At 41.0% G+C, this 19,676-nt stretch overlaps 1 protein-coding gene across 7 annotated transcripts in view; it reads left to right on the top strand.

Moving 5' to 3' along the window:
• The window catches only part of ECHDC1 (ethylmalonyl-CoA decarboxylase 1), a 44,512-nt gene extending 25,136 nt beyond the window's left edge, over positions 1-19,376 (top strand). For all 7 annotated transcript variants that reach the window (XM_064708014.1, XM_064708015.1, XM_064708017.1 and 4 more), the window contains exon 6: positions 14,635-19,376. In XM_064708014.1, the coding sequence (XP_064564084.1) occupies positions 14,635-15,040 (406 nt within the window). In that variant the 3' untranslated portion in view covers positions 15,041-19,376. The remainder of the gene's footprint in view (positions 1-14,634) is intronic.
• Positions 19,377-19,676: the final 300 nt, after the last annotated feature.

Here is a 19,676-nt window from a genome sequence, read left to right as displayed (position 1 = left end):
TAAAACTATCTTATCCTGGGTAAGTGAATTTTTTCTTATCAGCATGTGTCTATGTTTTAGACCACTTGTACCATGCAATCTTACATCCTTTCTGTTGAACAGTCCTGTCTGCAGCTGATAAAATGTGCTGCATGATTATAAAGAGAGATAGTCTAGATAATGGAAAACTTAGATAAGACAGATTTTAGAAAATACAGGTCTAGACCCATTCTGATACTTGCTAATACCCTGAGCTGTTAATTCACCGTAGAGAAGTATTTAAGTTTCAAAGAATTTGAGGAAAAGAGTACAAATGCACTGGAATTGTCCATTCTGCTTTCATCTGCAAAATGACTAATTCCCAATTTGGATAGGCTGGCCTTTGTGGTTTTTGAGTTTGATGCATAATTTCTGATCTTCACTACTATTTATATATATATATATATATATATATATATATATATATATATATATACACATATATATATTGGAATAAGAATCCCAATATTACCAGTTAGATGGTGCCTGGGCCAGTTCTGACCCTCGCTGCTGGGCCAAAGCCAGCACTGTAGTGTAATTCACCCCAGAGATACCTTGGCTGCTGGAGATTGCAGCAGAGCACTGAACGAGTGCTCAGGCTTGTCAGGAACTCCGTTTACCTCAGGAGAGAGAGCTTCTGGCGATGGTGAAGAGAAAAAGGAGAGGATTCTGCTGGAGGGTTATATCCAGATGTTTATTCTATTACAGAGGTCTGAGCCGGGGCAACTGCTCCAACCAGAATGGAGGCCGCAAGGTCTGATTAACCTTTTAAGCTCGGGGACAGGGGAAGGGGAGGGGACAGGTGAGCTACCAACCAGGTGAAAGGGGCAGGGTCTCAAGGGACTAGGGACACGTATACGGGCCAATGTCCCCCAGGCCTGAGGAGCATCCTTTGAAATCGACCAACCACACGACGCCTTGCTGGTATGTTAGCCTGATTGACAGGGCACACTCAGCAAGGGGCGAGGGGGAAGGGAGAAGGGAATATTGGCACACCTGAGAAAGGGACCCGGAAGCTAAAAACACACCACAACATATATATATATATATATGCACACACACACATACACACACACACACACACACACACACATGTATTACCAGATAGCTCCACAAATTTGATAATATAAAGTGTGAGAAGCACTTATATATTCCAGTCTGTTGGTTTTGAGATGAGGTTATACTGAGCTGTGGCATCTTGAGGACAGAGTGTCTGAACAGTTTCCTTGGATAAGGGAGGAGGGTGTCCCTGTTACATATTCTCAACTCACTTCTTACCTCTGGTTTGCCAAGCACCAGTGAAGATGCCTGTATGAGTCAATTATCTCACTGAAAAGCAACAGGGAGCCTGGATTTTTCTGTTTTTACAGTTAACTAGAGTGACTTGTAAGGTCATATAATATTGGCTGGAGCCAGTGTAAGGGAGGAGTTAAGTCTCTAGGAGATGCAAAGAACCATAGGGGTGAGATTACAATCTACTCCTTTTGGCTCGAGGGAGATGTTAAATACCCTCAGTTTCCCTTGAAGCCACAGCTTTCAAGTGTCTAATTTTGCACTGGATCAGCTTCCAGAGCATGTCTTCCTGAGTCCTTGTTAGCTCTTTCATATTTCAGCCCTGTCATGTGCTACTGAAGGACTACAAGAAAGAACTCTTCCTCTCTGTATCACTCCAAGGAGCAGTATAGTTAACCTTGTAGGTCTCTGAAGGGTAATCATCCACATCAGGGTTACTGTGCATTGGAATGACCCATGTTCCCAAAATAACTCCATTTCCCTGGGTGTAAGCAGGCGTTGTGTGGATCTCAACCTACTTTCACTGTAAACATTGCCTTCCAAATTGCAATTTTCAGTCTTCCTCTTTAGCCTCCAGTTTTATTTTTGTCTCTGATCCAAAGCAACCCAAGCTCTTAGTGAAGACTTGGAGCCCTGCAGGCTGGACCTCTGTGTTCCTCTTCCTTCCAGATTTATGCAAAATTGTATGAAACAAATCTGTAAACTGCTTGAACTTGTTAACCTTGGTGGCTTCAGCTTCCTACTTCCTGGATTCTGTAGTCAGTAAGAAATTATTACTCTGTTGTGATTTGGTAGTTTTAGTAAGAATAAATCAAATAGTAAATTCTTATGTTAAATAGATTCCTATTTTGCTTAAAGTTGTGTGTATAAGAACTTCTGCTGTGTCCATGGTCTGTTATTAGGTGTTATATTCCAGTCCTGTTTTGTGTTCTAATGATTCATATTCATAAACAAAAAGCAAATATATAGACTGAGGAAACCCCAATAATTTAAATCGGCATGAATTTGCATATGTGTGAAAGAGACAATGATTGTAAATAAAAACATAGTAAGCGAAATTTTAATTTTGGCAATAATTGGTCACACTCTTAGGCATATTTGTGGGATCTGTTACAGTTTGCTGAAAATGTGCCTGCTTCTAGTCCAGGTAGTCTGAACATGACATCAGTGATCTGAAGTTGGTTTTAGATCTCCATCAATATAATTAATATTCTATATTAAAAAGTAAAGAGGAGAAGCAGCAGGTTACTGCATCAATGTAGAATTTTAATGTTATCTATCTCATTTATGCCTTTTTGAGTTATATCGTTGTGCTCTTCCTCTCCCTCCCAAACAAATCTCTGCAGACATGCATCATATCTGGAGAACTTAGGTCACAGTCACTGTGATAATTTAAGAAACCACAACAGTCAGTATTTTTTTGTTTGAAATTAGCATGGTATCCTGACAAAGTGGCAATATTCCATTATAATTGAATCACCAGTGATTTCAACTGAGTATGTGATCTCTCTTTGCTTTAGTCAGAAATTGTGTAGGAAGTGCAAATGCAGCCTTGGTAGCACTGCGTGCAGAGACAGCTGAATTTCAAAGCGTGTCTTGTTACCCTGTGTCTTGTGAAGGGTTGCTAGTGTGATGTTACGTTGTATTTTAAGTTCTTTAGTGCTGTGAGCTGCAGAAACCTGATACATCAAGTCCATCATAAAATATTAGAACAGCTTGAATATTGCATCTCTCATGACTGATGTCAAAAAATGCTGTTCCTTTCCAGTCAGCTGAATTCAGGCAGCTGAGGTGTTCCTTGTGTTTTTTGACGTTTTAGATGCCAAGCTCAGCCACTGTTGGGAAGCCCCTCCTCCCCTTTGTGTATCAGCAGTAGAGATTAGCAGAAAATGTGATTGAAATGTTCCTGCCTTAAGAGACTCCTGAATTTTGTCTGGGAGAATTTTGTTCTGCGTTCTATGGTTTTGTTAAACATACATGATGAAAATAAAGATATGGGAAGCCAAAGTTATAAACATGGTTTGCATATGCTGCATGAAAGTGTGCACATAATTTTAAAAAATAATATTTCCTCTTTGAAAAAGGCTCCACTTTTTCAATTTCTGAGGAATACTGTCATTTAAATTTGACTAAAAATTTATAATCAAACACCTTTACCTCCAGGTGGTCTTTTTCATCAGAGAATCTGGTAAAATATCGCTGGATCTTTCCTGACAGAAATTTTTACTTTAGTCCAAAAGGCATATCTGTTGTTGAAAGTGTTTGCTTGAGCAGAATCCAAATAGCTCTAGTTTCTTTTTTAGGAAGGAAAGACTCATGTAACATTTCAGATTTCTAGCATGAGTAATATTTCTGTGAGCATTATTTTGGCATTCACTTGCTTGTGTACAGAGGCTTTGGCAGCCTCTAAAGAATAGCTTAAACCTGCTTCATGGGTAAGGCCCAACTGCTATGACAAGATGAAAACTGCTCTGAAAATAATTGTATGGTAACTGAGGTGCCTGGGACCCACTGACACCAGGATAATTCAAATGTAGTCATAACTGGGAATTAGAAGAAGAGAGTGTTAATAAGATATTGGTCATTAGCAGGGGAGGAGAAATAGCGCAGTAGCCCATAGATTGCTGTTGTCATCTGCAGGTAGTTAGGAGGATCCAGGCGCTGCCTCTTGAGTGATGGGACATCATTCCAACTTTATGGCTCTGGCTGATTCCTGCCATTTTTAGAGTTTATACTGCACACTTCAGGGGAATTAGAGCTCCCCAGTGTAACTATCTGCTTTATTCTCTAGGCTCTATGTGTTCTTAAATTGTGATCTGAGCCCTGTGTGTGTTTCAACAACCTTTGTAAAACCATGCTGCTCCTCGCCAGTGTGCACACAGCGGGTGTTAAACATGTCCAAGGCAGCACCTGTGGACAGGGCAGGACAGTCTTTATTGCTGTCTGTGTAATTGTAAAGGTTTGTCTCTCCTGCCTAAGACCTTTTAATTTACTTTTTCTGCTGTTTTCTGAAACTGCTCAGCTCACTTGGATGCTTAGGCACAAGATGGAAGCAAGGATTGTTGTTTGGCCCACACAGCTTTTATGTCACACTGCAGATTGAGAAGGGCCCCCCAATGTGTGTGTGCAGCACACAGGGCCTGGCTGCCTGAGCCCTCTGGCCAGCCCTATCCTCATCTCCACCAAGTCCTCCTGCATGGTGCTGCCCATCCCCAGCATCGTGGTGGGGATGTGGGCATTGCATGGCAGCCTAAAGAAGTGTCATCCTAGAAAATGAGGCAGATTCACTTTGTGGTTTGGCCAAATAATTTTCTTTCCTGTCAGTTTATTGAAAAATGACTGGGAAGGAGAAAACAAAATAAAAAAGCTCATCTTACTTCTTTTAATACTGCTAGTGGAGTTTAATCAGTCATGCTTTTTTTGTGCCCTTATTTCTTGCCTTGTGATATGCTGTCTAATTCAATTTTTCATTCCTGCTGCAGAAAATGTCTTTCTGCGGTTTCCAATACCCAGCTTCATTTATCCCTTTTAGAAGAAATGTGGCTTTTCATAGCATGCTTTTTTCTCTCTGGCTTCTGTGAAGTCATGGGTGAGAAAGTGTCAAGCCTGAGGTAACAAATTCGATTGAAACCCCCTAATCAAGGTCTGCTGTGTGAGCCTCCATCTGTAACTGACTCCTGGGAGATTTGGTCCAGAATGAGATTGAAAGTCTGTGTGGATGGCAGCTGGTGTGACAGCAGACATGACCTGCAGGAGACTTTGGGAGGACCTTACCTACCTTGTCTTGATTGAGAGTGTGCTACTTCCCTTGCAGGGTATTAGCAGCAGTCTTTCCCTGTGTTTCATTCTTTTTATTATCCCTCTCTCAAACTAATGACCTTTCTGGCCCTTTTTTAGCCCTTCTCCTTAGATCAGGGAAGTGTTTAAGGAATAGACCCTCTTTTACTTCTCTGGTTGTTCTTACACAATCATGTCTAGACCAGTTTTAATCTGGGTCTTGCCAGGGCACTCTCCCAGAGGGTCTTCTCTGCTGCCTTTCTGAGCTCCGTCATGCTGCTGGTAGGCCTTTTCTTGATTTTTCTCAGTGCAGACTTTGCTTCTGATGAGATGCTCTTTTTTGGGGGACATGCAGTTCTTTGTGTCTGCCTATTATTGGTTATCCAAGGGATCTTTTTCTAGTAACAGCGTTATTTTTGTGCTTCTTCCCTGGAATGGCTTCCTTTAGAATTGGTAATCTTGCAGCCTTTTTGAGTTGACTTTGTTGATTTTGGAGGTTCCTCTTACATTGAATATCCCAATATTTGGGCAATATGTGGTGATTATCCACACTTTAAGTTCCTGTTCATTCCTAGAGACCACATTCCTCTTAAAATGACTCATGTCCATTTAGCAATTTCTGCACTGATGTCTCAGTGTTCCAACTCTCCCTCTAACCCTTGTTGTTGCTACATATTTCATTTTTTAGATTCAGGATTCACTTTTCAGAACTTTATCATCAGCCAAGTGTTTTGGGCTTATAGATGAAAGTGTGACTTTGTCATTTGTTCTTCCACATTTCATTTGCTTCTGGGTGATGTGAGAAAGCGTGATAGTGTCACATTAAAAATGGCTATTTTAAGGCCTCCTTTGAAGAATACAATTCTCATTGTTTAGATCCCCTTGCTGCCCTTTGGGAAGTGCCCTCAGGTTTCCCAGGCAACTCAGAAGAATGTTAACTCTTATTTTAAAAACATACTTCTGTAATTAGGAGTCTATTTACTTGATCTGATTTTTACCCTGATCCTTTTTACCCTGATCCTGGAAAGTCTGACTGGAGGATAGCAAAGGTAGAGGGTAAAGGCAATATGTGCTAGGGAGACATGAGAGATTTTTCCGGGCTACTTTATGTAAAGTTTGATTCTTAGCTTTTGTGGTAAGTGGGGGGAAAATGGATGCACTAAGAGTGTTACAAAATAATTCAGTAACTATAAATAAAAGTCCATATAGTCTCTGTAAAGCAATTTGAGAAGAGCTGTGAGAAAAGCAAGCTTTTGTGTTAGTGAAATTTCTTAGGATGGCATCAAGCCTACTCCTTTGACACTGTGATTTTGTGTGCCTGGAACACACTGTGCTTGGGAGTCTTGATAGGATTTTTTGTTGTTTTGCTTCTTGGGGATCATTTTAATTTATTTAAACCTCAAATAAAGAAGGTATACTGTTTTGTGATTTTAATTGGTGGAGTGTTTTTAAATCAAGGGAAAGAATTCGAGTGGGGTGACTTTCTGGTGGGCTTGTTAAAATAGGACCTACTTCTTTCCATTGCTTTCTTGTAGAAAAGGTTATGGATTAAAGCTGATAAGCAGGAAAGATTATTAGTGTTCACAGTCTTCTTTTTGCCTTTTGAAACTTGGAATTGCAGAGCATCTTTTAGCAACTGTATCTAAGATAAGCATAAGGCATGCAGTTCCCCCAGACTATCTTTAAACTATTTTGTCTTCATTTTTATGTTCTTTAGTAGTTGCCATTTAGTCATCTGTCAAGTGAATATCTGTGACTAAAGGATTTTCAGAAAGAGCAAACATTTGGGAGGGTTTGCTTTTATGATGCCATAGTGGTTTGCATAGACCATCACCACAGTTATGTAATACAAATCCATACTTTCATTGGTTTTGCAGCATTTTCACTTTCGAAGTCTCACTTTGTGCTGTTGAAGGTCTGAAGTAGCAACTGCTGCAATATCTAATTGCCTTATTATTTCTCTGCGTAGGGCAGGAACATGAGAAGCTCTCAGTGAGAAAGAAGATATGGGAGAGATGCAGAGGGAATTATACTAGCGAGCTGTGTTGGGAAAGCATGTAACTGTTATGGCTTGCCAATATTCAGTGCATTGCTCCAGTTCAAAAATCTGCTAAATAGAATTAGCAAGGAATTGTTGATTAAATGTTTAATCTGTGTCTTTTTGGTTCTTTAAAGCCTATCTAATTAATCAAGTGAGATTGAAAGATAAATGAAATAATTACTAACTCTTCTCAGGATTAATCCACTTGTTTTTAGAGAACTAGGGTGGGTTTTTGGTAAGAGAGGGTGTAGTAATATGACTTCCAGAAAAATCTGTAGCCATTTTGTGTAGATAATCCCCTCACAGAGTATCTAGGTAATTATTTGATGGTGTAGTGATAAAGAGGCTGCCGAGACACTCCACTGCATAGGCAGAGAGGGATCATTTAGTCCCAGCTTGCTTTTTGGAGGAGGCTGTCTTATTCTTAAGGGTCTAATTCTAAAAACATCTGTCATGAAAACTGAAGTAAGGACTGGAAGCTGCTAATCAGCATCTTTGCTGACTGGCTAAATTATTTTAGTGTAGTACTGCATATTTCTTCTGCAGAATATTCTTCCCACAGTACCTTGCTGTTTCAAAATTTATTTTTACTGCAAAGATGACTGCTTCATACATTTGTTGTTTTAAATTTCTGTAGTAACTGTGGAGTTTCTGTAATAACTGTGGAAGGCTTGTGTATTGGAATATTGAACAAGGCTTACAGAAGACAAGATGTCACTACCAGAACACAATGTTGTCATGTAATTAACTTTTTGGTGTTTAGGTTTCCAGGTCAAGTCTCTGCAAGCACAGACTGTAGCCTTACCTTTAGTCATTTCAGGCTTTCTGTGGCTTTATGAAAATATCAAGGCAGTAGTTGATATTCAGATTGTGTTTTCAAGGTTGTACTCAGGAATTATTTCTGTTATTAAACATTCTGGAGAAGGTAGGGATTAGTTTTGCAGCAATTGCCAAGGAGCATTCATTTATAATGCCTGAAGAATTTGTATCTTTTTGCTAAGGAAGTTCTGTAGTTTCTTACACATGCTTTAATATCTGTCTTTCCATGGTGGGGACAACAGGTATAGGACATATTAAATGGGAAGGTGCATCATATCTGGTGTATCTTTCTGACTCTGAGATTTGGAATACAGATACCAGAGGTGGATTGAGCACCAGGTACAAGTTAAACCTTGCAAATCCAAATGACGTGCTAAAGAAAACTGGGAGAAGGCAGTGAGCTTGAAGGATTCCAAACCCCTTGATATGTGCTAAATTAACTGTTTAAAGTAGTGTGAAGTTCCACAGTGCTTGACTGTTATCTTTGTCATTATCTTTGCCCAAACCTCAGGCTGACAGCATTTGCAGTCCCAATTAATTGTTCCTTATGGTCCAGCTTTCAGAGCTGCCACTTGCCTGTGGCATGATCCCTGCCTGAGCCAGGGAACTGAAGCTACAGAATTATCTGGGTGCATTTGCAGCAAATGTGATTTTTCTCTCTTATGGAATTGCTTTCACATCCAACTACCCACTTCTGCCTTACCCAAATATTTATTGCATTTCAGCCATTCACTTAAAAGCTGCTTTTTTTTTTTCCTATTTAAGAAGCTTAAAATGCAGCCTAGAAAAGATTACTTGATTTATGTGGTGCACTGAACCAACCTGAAATAAAGGACTTCTGTTTAATCCAAAATCAAGGCTTTTGCTGTACAGATAAAAGAACAGGTAATTTATTTCTTGCTCTGATGCTACAAATTCAACAATCACAACTCTCTCTTGCTTTGTTTTAATGTATTGTAACAGTTTAATTGACTGAAAACATACCATCACTGCATATGTTCAGCAGCACTTTGTATGTAAGAGCAGCACTTTATTTTTGCTGTATTTTGTGTGCCTCAGCAAGAGAAGTGAGATCAGATTTCAGATAGTACCTGTGTAACTGCTGCCTGAGTCCCATTCACCTGCTTCAGGAACCACCATCAATACTGGGACCTGCTGTGTCTGTGCCCTGGCATGCTGAGGACAGTGGAGTGAGATTATGAGCAATTTGCTCATGAAGTGGTGGGACAGGATTGTATTTTTAGTGTTGAGAAGGTGCGACTGGAAAACAAGAAAGAAATGGACAGTGGACTGGCTTTCTTTCTCACTTAAGGTCCAGCATGCATGTGAGAGCTGCTGCAGTCGTGAATTGTCCTAGTAGAGTTGCAAAATCATAAACCAGTTACACATGAGCTTTTGTCCACTTGCCAGCAAGATCATTAAATTTTCATGTCCACCTGGCAAAGGAAGTTCAATTTGTACGATAAACACCATCTGCAGATAATGTCATACCTGACCTCTCAACAAACTCTTGAACTTGCACTCCCCAGCAGTGTGTATTTTAAAAAGCTCTTTTGGCCATGTGTCAGCATAACACTGCTGTTACTTAATTTAAAAAGAGTTAATTAAGCTGATGCCATATTGATGAGTGTATTAGAAAGGCATACACGTTGGGCAGAGTGTGGCAGCATTGTACATCAACTTTGTTCTTCTGTTCTTTGCTGGTTAAAACAAGTGTTTGACTCTTGATAACCTTCCTTCTGTTACCATTTTCCTGGTAGTTTCCTTTTTTTCTTTAATAGCTCTCTTTTCCTGTGTCTGCAATTGTTGTGCATGTGGTTTGGGTGATATTTTGGTTTTGGTAGAAGGGGGGCTACAGGGGTAGCTGTAGGTAAGAACTTCTGTGAGAAGCTGCCAGAAGCTTTCCCCATGTTGGGTAGAGCCAATGCCAGCTGGCTGCAAGATGGACATGCTGCTGGCCAAGGCTGAGCCAAACAGGAATGATAGTAATGCCTCTGTGATAGCATATCTGAAAAAGAGAGGAAAGTTACTGCACAGTTGTAATGGGGGCCAGAGAAGAGCATGGTGAGAACATGTCAGAGGAACTGCCCTGCAGACACCAAGGTCAGTGCAGAAGGAGGAGGAAGAGGGAAAGAGGTGCTTCAGGTGCCAGAGCTGACTCCCCTGCAGACCATGGTGAGGCAGCTGTGCCCCTGTAGCCCATGGAGGACCCTGGGGATGCAAAGCTCAACCTGCAGCCCCTGGAGAAGACCCAGACCAGAGCAGGTGAATCCCTAAGAGAGGGCTGTGAACCTCTGAGAGGCTCATGCTGGAGCAGGATCCTGCAGGCACCTGTACACCTGTGGAGAGAGGAGCCCATGCTGGAGCAGGTTTTCTGGTAGGACTTGTGGATCCACACTGGAACAGGCTGCTCTTGAAGAACGGCATCATGTGGAAGAATGAATCACACTGGAGAAGTTTGCAGAGAACTCTCTGTGTGTGAGGGGCCCCACCCTGGAGCCAAGGAAGGACTCCTCTCCCTGAGCAGTGGCAGAAGCAGCACTTGATGAACTGACCGTAACCCCACTTCCCATCTCCCTGTGCCAAAGTATGGCTGAACATAAACATTACTTTTTATCTGTCTGGGTGTCCTGCATCTATGTTTTGCAAAATATGTAGTTCTACTTGAAGATTTATTATTATTTCCGTAACTTTTACTCTATACTACTCTAGAGTAGTATAGAATAATGCTAGAATAATGGATGTCTTTTAATTGTACCCCAAGGCCTTTGACTCTTGTTTTTGAAGAAGTTTCCCCTTTGTGTTGATTCAATCACCTTGCAGATAGGCATAACTGAAATATATAGAAGGTAGCAGATTTAATGAAGGAACTTTCTGTGACCCAAAGACATAAGCTCTGTTTGTTATTTATATTAATATTGGTGGTTTGAGATCAGGATGCCAAAGTGTTTGTGGGGGAGATAAAAGTAATCTCCTGCAGTTCTGGCTGCCGTGTCAGGGCACAGCCATAGCTGGGGACCAGGTGCTGCAGCACTGTGTGATGCCAGCTGCCTCCCTCCGTGGAGTGCCGGTCCACGCCAGCTAAAAGGGGAGGATGGGAAGTCAGGAGCTGTGTCCTTATGTGACACTGGAAGTCAAGCAGGGAACGGAGCAAAATTCAGGTTGCTGCCAACACATATAATATTTTAGGTGTCTCTTTTCCCTATAGTGGCTTTCAAAAGCATAGATGTAGGAGCTTTTAAAAAGCATAAAATAGACGGTGGTATCTGTCCCTCCCTAGTAAACTTGACTAATACCTTTGCCTTGTCAAAATGCTGAATATAACTCAAACCTTGAAGTCCAGGAAATGATGAGGTAAGGGCCAGCACAGATCTTAATATAATCTTAGTTATGCCAAGGAACTGATTATACCCATTGGAACGGCTCAGTAACATTACTATTTATAATAAGCAGGTATGAAAAATTGAGAAAGTATATTTTTGCTTGCATTTTCAGCTTTTATTGTATATGCTCTGGCTTCAAGTAGCTGGGAAATACTTTAGCAAAGCACAGCATAGCTGTTAGCTCACAGCAAGTGCTGCCTTTGAGGAGCAAGTGCACCTTTATAAGGGTGGGATTTGTTAGGCTGCAATGTTAATGACAAGGTTTCTTCTCACGTGCATTGCCAGTGATGTGATGAGATGCGATGTGACAGTCAGTTGTTTGTGGGTGCGATGAGATGTCACAGAATGGAGGAATCCTCAGATCAAATGGGGAGGATTTGTAGCATTTAGTGCAGCTGAGAACATTTTAAAATGTACAGCAGCAACAAGCTCATTTGCTTTAGATGACTAACACAAAATTGGATGTGGCCCATGGTGACTGTACTTTCTTCCTAGGGGGGTTGTAGGGTTTGTAACATGGAAATGAAAGGTTCTCAAAGAAGATTTCAGCTGCACTTTGGGGCTTATATTACCTTAACCTCTTATTTCCATTTAAATTGTGAGGATTTTCCTACCCTTCACATTTCTGAAGGATGTTCCCCTGCTTACTGTAAGGTCTTCTGCCACTTTGTACATTAATTACATTGAATAAATATTTTTTTCAGTACTGTCATGCAACAGATTTTCTTTATTAGGGCAGGGAAGGCATATGTGTAGGAGTTTAGCAATGTGACCTTCCCCTGTGATACAGGGGACCCAGATTTTAATTCCTTCAATATGAAAGACAAAAACAGGCATAGTGTTGAAATCAGAGTTAATTTTGTATTCATCTACTACTCTGTTTCAGGCAGGACCAGTACTAGTTGAATAAGGTAAAAACAGCTCAGCAATAGTGCTTTGGTCTTTCCAGCTTTTTCCTGTCTGCCTCTTTATGTTAAGTAATGCTTGATGTGCTTTTCTTACATAAATTCTTTTAATGGGAGATCAGATCTGTCATGTCTCAGAAGGTAGACTCAATTCCTTTCATATAGTAAAAGGGGAAATATGTATGCGAGGCTGCAGCTGGTGGTGTTCAGAGGCTGATCCCAGGCTGGCTTGGCAGCTGCTTCCTCCTCTTCAGACATGAGCTCAGGTCTCCATTGGTTCCTGGGGCATGGGGACTGCAAGTGAGTGATAAATCTAACAGAGAGTGTGATGGGTGGTTTCTGTAGTGGTGTGACTTCAGGAGGGGATTCACAGTTGAAAAGTCTGAAAAAGCAAAAATACCTTTCATAAGCCTGAAGGCAGTTCAATACTGCAGTTACACCTTCCACTGACTACCACTTATCTCAGTATTTTCTGTGGAGCTTGTTCAAAGGAGCCTTGTGGGAAGAGGTGAATCCCAGTGAGGTTCTGGAAGCTGCAGCCTCACAGTCTCTGTGAATTAAGCTGTCAGTGGTTTACTTTACTTTCATTGTGTTTGGTTCCGTTTTCTCTGAGGGGGGTGAAGACTCTGCAGGGAAACAGAGCCCTTCCCACATACTAAACATTGTCTGAAGCAATCTCAGATTCAATGTACAAGTGCAACTTGGCCTCCCTGACCTGTGGTGGCTGTCCTACAGGTTGTCTAGCATCAGATGCCCACCTGCCTATGACCCTTTCTTTTCTAGTGCCTGACATTGCTCGGCACAGCTAGAATTAAACCCTTAATAATGCTTTCATTAGTGCTTTTCCAGTGAGACACTGGGTGTGAGCAAATTGCAGAGTAAGCTGAGCCAGCAAAGGAGTTCTGGAATACTTGCAAAATCATTCTTTTGAGAGAAGAGACCTGAGCTCCCTGGGATTTGCTGGGTCTGGAAGCACTTGATAATGTTAGCTTAAAGCCTTTCCTCCCCTGCAATACTTTGCTTTCTTCCTTTTGTCACACAACCTTCCCCTGCTATCTCTACAAAAAGGCTTTCATGCAATCTGGTCCGTCAGCTGTTGCTTTTGTGCATTGTGCTGGATCTGGGATAAAGCGTAAGCTCTTCAGTTCTGATGCTGTACAGTGTGGCATGAATGCTGATGGTGCTCTGGTTAACAATGAGGCAACCAAGCAAACATACAATTAACAATAACTAAGCAGATGTGAGAACAGTGAGTTCCTAGAAGTAATTGCATTTTCCTTTTCTTTCCCTTTTCAAAGCTGCTCACCTCGGTATTTTCACTATCAAAAACTGCATGGTTAGGAAACAGACTTGTGTGTAGACATCAGTATTACAAGATTTGTCTTCAAAAAGCCAATTAGTGCTTGAAGTAGAAGCTAATCTACTTCACAAATGTAATTCCCATCCTTTGCCTTACAATCAGCAGCAAGCAACCATGCTGCTGAACATCACTTTGAGAAAGAGCAAGCACTGGTCTGTTTCTGTACATCTTTTCTATGTGTTTCTATTTCTAGAGGTTTTTTCCATTAACCTAACGTGTGTCAGTGTGACCACTGTGTGAAGACAGAACAATCTGCTGCAGCAGAGCTCCTCCAGGGAGATAGCTTAATGAGCCCTAGGATGAGTTCTTAAGTAAAGGAGGTGAGAAGCTGTAGAAAAGAAGCATAGAAAAGAAAGATGTGACATCTTTGGAAAGAAGAATATTACTTACCTTGTAGAGAGGAGCAATTCTATTACACACTGCAGACATAAATAGAAAGCCATTCTATTGTGCATTGTGATACACAAGTTGAGCATCCATCCTGATTTTCCTTTCTGTAATGAATGAGCAATTAGAAATCGAACACAAATGGATCTCTAAAATACAGAACCAAAAAGCCCCACCCATGCTGTAATCACCATGGTGCTGACAGAACCTCCCCAGTTCAGATCAGCACTAAGACCACGTCTATCCTCTTAAGAAATGTTTTGTGTGTTGGTTTGCTTGGGTTTTACCAATACCCGTTTGGTTTATGGATGAATTAGCAAGGCCGTGTGGCACTGTGAATAAATGTAACATATCCTCTGCAGCTCTGGTTTCAACACTTTTTAGAACTGACTAGATGTATCAGTATGGGCACTAAAAATCTTTACTTGTAGCAGCATGTGTGTCTAATTTTGAGAAGGGCCAAAAGCTGCAGTTAGGACACCATGTGATGTAAAAATTGAGACTCCAGCTCCGGCTGTAATGAGCACGCTGTCAAGTTGTATCCACCTCTGGAAGCAGGGGGGAGGAGAAAAAAGAAAATTAGGGGCTATCGAGCTGAAAACAAAAGGCAGTGCATGCATGGACTGACCTCTGTGTGTTCTTCATTGGCAGGTTGATGACGCCTGGAAGCGAGATTCGGTTTGTCCACAAGCGCATGGGGCTGGTGCCGGGCTGGGGAGGCGGTGCGCGGCTGGTGCGGCTCGTGGGCAGCGGGGCAGCGCTGCAGCTGCTGGCCGGGGCCGAGCGGGTGGGCCCCGAGAGGGCGCTGGCGCTGGGGCTCGCCGAGCTCGCCCTGCCCTCCGCGGATGAGGCCGCGGCGCTGGCAGAGGCCCGCGCCTGGCTCAGTCAGTACACGGACGGTCCGGCCGCCGTCGTTCGGGCCGCGAAAAAGGTCGTGACAGCAGCAAGAGAGCTCCCACTGGAAGATGCCCTAAGGACAGAGAAGGGCATTTTTGGAACTGTATGGGGTGGGCCTGCCAACTTGGAAGCATTGGTGAGAAGACCAAAACATAAATGATGGTTTATGCATAAGAAATGGGCTTGACTTTTTTGCAAACAAAGCTTTCAGTAAAGCAGCCGTTAAACTGAATCATTTAAGGACTTGTCTATTTAAAATGGCATTAACATTCCTGCCATTTAGGTCAGGCAGGCATATTTGGTGTGCAACCACAGAGAAATCCCGGGCAGATTCTCTGCTGTCCTAATCACCCACTGAATCGAGATTAGTGAAATTACTATGTAAAGGTAAATACTGTGCTGAAAATAGAACTATAATTCATTTGGAATGAGGCTGAAATTTATTTTATTTGGTGTTTTGTTTTGTTTTTTAACTAGTATGGAAATTAATTACTTCAAAGATATGAGGTTAATTCATTTGCAGAACAGGTGCATCTAAAGCTGCAAAATGAGTTCCCCATCCAGTGTCTTTAAGCAGGTTAGAAAAGATGATTACTAGTGGGAGGATAGCTTTTATTTTTTCATTCTGGTTAGTTCTTTGTGCAATTGCTGAGAAAGTATCCTTCAATTTTAATGGTGCTTTTACAGGAGAAGCTTTGAGTTACTAAGAAAATTTTAGCAATCATTCGCTATCACTGATTCAGGCTTTAAAATGTATTTTGGTGTCTTCTCACTGCTCAAGGAATCAACTACCCACACACGCATCTGCACATTCCCATATCTTGTACCTGTGCAAAGCTGCTGGCCTGGTTCTTTACACAGAATCTGGCTGAAATCTTGGAAGGCAATGATGTGTCATGTCCCAAAAAGGTTTGTCCTTAGGTGACTGGGTGATGTGAGTTCTTCAGCATTCTGGTAAGATGTGAGTGGATATGTCTATGTCTTTCTTCAATGCATTTTTACATTGGTAGGGTATATTTGGGCTTACTAGAAGGTTTAAAACTCAGTCTCCCCTTCATGCCAGTGACTATGCAAGTAATTGGATAACTCAGTAGGGAAAGTTTTCCCTTTAGAAATCAGAAACTGACACAGAGTGCCTGCTTTAAAAATAAGATCTGTAAGAGCAAAACCATACAGACATATTTGTGACTGAGAGTTTCCTGTACTGTTGGTTAGGATGCACTTGTCTCTAAATCCAGCAGGGACTGAGATCTGAGCCAAGGACCTGAGTACTCTGTGGAAGCATGTAGAGAAGGAAGCTCTGGGCTTTGTGCCACTGACATGCCTTCTTGCTCTGACCAGACATAACTAGCTCAAGATCATGGAACAAGCTCCCTTAAGAAAATAAGGCAGTATCTTGGATGGAAATCCATGTTACGATTTCTAGTGTGGCAGGAGTCCTGAGTTTTAGACAGTGAGGTAACTGCATATGTTTGAGGACTTGGGGACAAATCAATGTTGGGAATTAGGCTTGGATTGCCTGTTAAGATTCTGTAAGTTTTGAGCAGATTCTGTGATCTGCTGGGGATGTTTTACTGTGTGCTTTTCACAGCAATGAATATAGTGTGAAGCAACCAAGAGAAATGCTGAGGAAAGGGATGTGTTTTGAGTTGGCATCTCAGAGAAGATACGGAACTTACCTCCCCCCTGTTGATCCTGCATCTTTGCCTTAGTATCTGGAGCGCTAATGGACGAAGATTTAAAATCTCTCTTCCCCAAAAATAAAGTTCAAATTTTTCTTTCAGGTTAGAGAAGACACAGGAGTGAGAACAGGGGGAATAGACTAGTGTTTTAGTTTGTGCCTTTCTCCCCCTGGATCCTTTTTATCCAGTAGCCCAGTGGTTACTTCTGTGTAGCTGGATTCTCTCCCATGCCCTAAAGAACTTCAAAACTATTACCTCAGAAGAGCAAATGCTTTAGTATAATCAGGCAGCACTTGACTGTTTAGTAGTGAAGCTGTTCTGCGTTTCATGAAGTTTCTCAAGACTCGTGAGGGATTCCAGACAGCAGCATCACTGAACCTTCAAGGCACACTCCAGTCCATACTTTTTGAAGCAATAGCACATAATGTTGTTGTGAGTCAAAAAAAAAAGTTTTAAAGGGCAACTGATTATGTCTTTGCTTTTAGCAAGAACAAATGTGCCACTACTAATACTGTTATTGTTTTTAAAATTGATGTGAAAATTACTTAGAACCTGAGTAAGACCCTTGAATCTTTTTTTCTCTGGCATATTAGGCTCCTAAGTGTATTCTGTGTACTGAGTTATAGAAATTTGAGAGGGAAGAAATTGTAGGACAAAGGCAGAATCTGGTTTCTTTCACATTTTGAACCAGATCTGTGCTGGCAGTTAGTGAATGGTAAGTACACCTCTGGGGGATCTCTTTCCATTTTGATTTATAGACAATGAGCTTAATTCTCATTTCAGCAAATGTATTTCCCCAGCCACCCTCTCTGATTTGTATCAAAGGCCAATGTTTGCTTCTAAGAAAACAGGACAAATAATTAACTATTACACACCAAGACACATTCAGAACGGTTCCAGAGAGGGTTATGGAAACCCATATTGCTGGTATCATAAATATACCAAGCATAGGTACAGGACATTCTGAAGAACATTACAGGCTGTGATCAAGGATTTTGTGAGTAGTCTTATACCATATTCTCTTACTATAAAAGTAAGTAGAGCCCTTCATACAAAACCAGCCCAGCTAAATTACCATGAGTGCTAGGATGAAAGTTTCAGACTGAGATGAAATGGAATCCCATTTTACCCATTTGAAAGCTAAATGCTTTATTTCACAGAACACTTTCTTATCATTTTAAAGTGGCAAATATCTTTAACCAGCAGTTGTTAAATGTTTGTATTTTCTTTACAACTGTTAAAGATGTCAAGCTTCATCTCAGGGGTGTTTGTCCCTTCTGAAATGGTTTAAAAACAAAGAAGCACTAAATGCGCAAAATGAATTAGAAACATCAAAATTGATAGTCCCAGTCCCCTAATTAAATAGCATGCCAGCTTTTGTATTTCCTAGGGGCTAATTTGCCAGCTTCCTCCTCAGCAAACTAAGTTTCCTATTACATTGTGAAATGTCTGTCTTATTTTTCTTCTGTGTACTGGGCCAACCAAAGAGTTTAATGGGAGTGTGGATTCTGTACCAAGCCTGTAAAGGTTGGATAATGGAGATCACTTTTCACAATACAGATACTTCTATCTTATTTGCTGCTGATAAAAATATATTTACCCGATGGTCAGTCTAGATAAGCAAGGTGTTCTTGCAGAATGCTTGGGTCTCTATCTGATTTATATTTTTTTAGCCATGAAATAGGATTCCTGTATCTGTGGTTATCTGTTCTGGAAATGATGAAATGCTGTAGATTTTATAGTATTTAAATTTCCTTTCTCATTTTCCCTTCTGCTCCACTATGCATTTCTCTGGCTATGCTGCACAAGTTGAAAATCATTTAGTGCATGGAGTTACAGTCAACCACATAATGCAGTGTGGCTGTGGCTTTGCTAAAATGGACAGAGAACACATTTCCTACTGAAAGTAATGGTTTAAATATAAGATGGGAATTATCAGTTGCTACTTTTCCCTAGCTTGATCTGGGGAGTGCATTTGCTACTCTGATGGCTGGCTATTAAAGTCCTACCAGCCTTACTTTAACTAATTTTAGTGTTTCACAGCTGCAGTCAGCCAGCAGGAGCCAAAAGCAGTATCATGGGTGTGAGGCTGAACTCTTTACTTGGGTCAAAAACCAAGATAATCACTGATAGAATAATTTGTAGACTGTTTGGGCTGTAAATCCTACAGCATATAGTGAGTCCTGTTCCTCTATTTTCTTTCTTGCTTTTTTCAACCCATACTCTCACATGAAGCATGTGCACATAGCTGAAGTGTTCTTCATGAAGGCTTTTGTAGTACAAAGTCATACTTTGGTTAGAGCCACTGTATACTAACTCAAATCAGAGAAATAAGACAGCTAGCAACTAACAGCAATAAAAGCATTCCACCCAGTTTCCTTCCTGAAGTCCATGTAATTGGCATATTTCCTTATGGAAAGATTATACTGGAAGATTATAGTGAAAATCTGTGATCAAGAGCATTTATTCCTAACTGAGAATGGAGGAAATCTTCCTTATTCCATCCTAGTCTCACCTGCCATTTTGTGACCCACTGATCTCACCTGTAGGCAGCAGAAGAGGAGCACAACTTTGTCCAAGATCAGACACATCATCCATCATTACAGTAAGAAGAAGGTTATAGATGTGTAAATCTACCATTTTTAAAAGTCAGCCTTTTAATTCCCTTCAAAGAGTTGTTTCCTTAAAGCAACTTCTGTCTTAAGATCAGTAGTACCTATGTATCAGCTACTGTTCCTTTCTATTCTGAGATACATATACTATGAATTGGAGTTTAAGTAGCTTTATTTTAAAATAAAGTCCAGAATCAACTAATGCTGTTTGTCAGTCTGAAAAAAAATGTTAAAAACCTGTTAAAGAACAGAGAGATAAAAGACAAGCTGAGTTTCTCAAGGTCTGGCTTCTAACATTCAGAAGTCTGTTGAAATACTACACTGCTAATAATACAAGCACGAAACTACAATTCCTGTGCTGCCGCCATGCTGTTTTTTTATGAACAGAAGAACAGCTGTAATATCCACGTCCTTTGTTATAGGGTCAACTTTGATAACTTACCCTCTTTTATCAACATTTCTGCTGTTAAAATAAGGCTTGTGTGTGGTAATTCTGCCTGCC

The sequence above is a fragment of the Zonotrichia leucophrys genome, chromosome 3, assembly GCF_028769735.1.
Source record: "Zonotrichia leucophrys gambelii isolate GWCS_2022_RI chromosome 3, RI_Zleu_2.0, whole genome shotgun sequence".
In the NCBI taxonomy this organism is placed as follows: domain Eukaryota; kingdom Metazoa; phylum Chordata; class Aves; order Passeriformes; family Passerellidae; genus Zonotrichia; species Zonotrichia leucophrys.
This window is presented reverse-complemented; position numbering and strand designations above follow the sequence as displayed.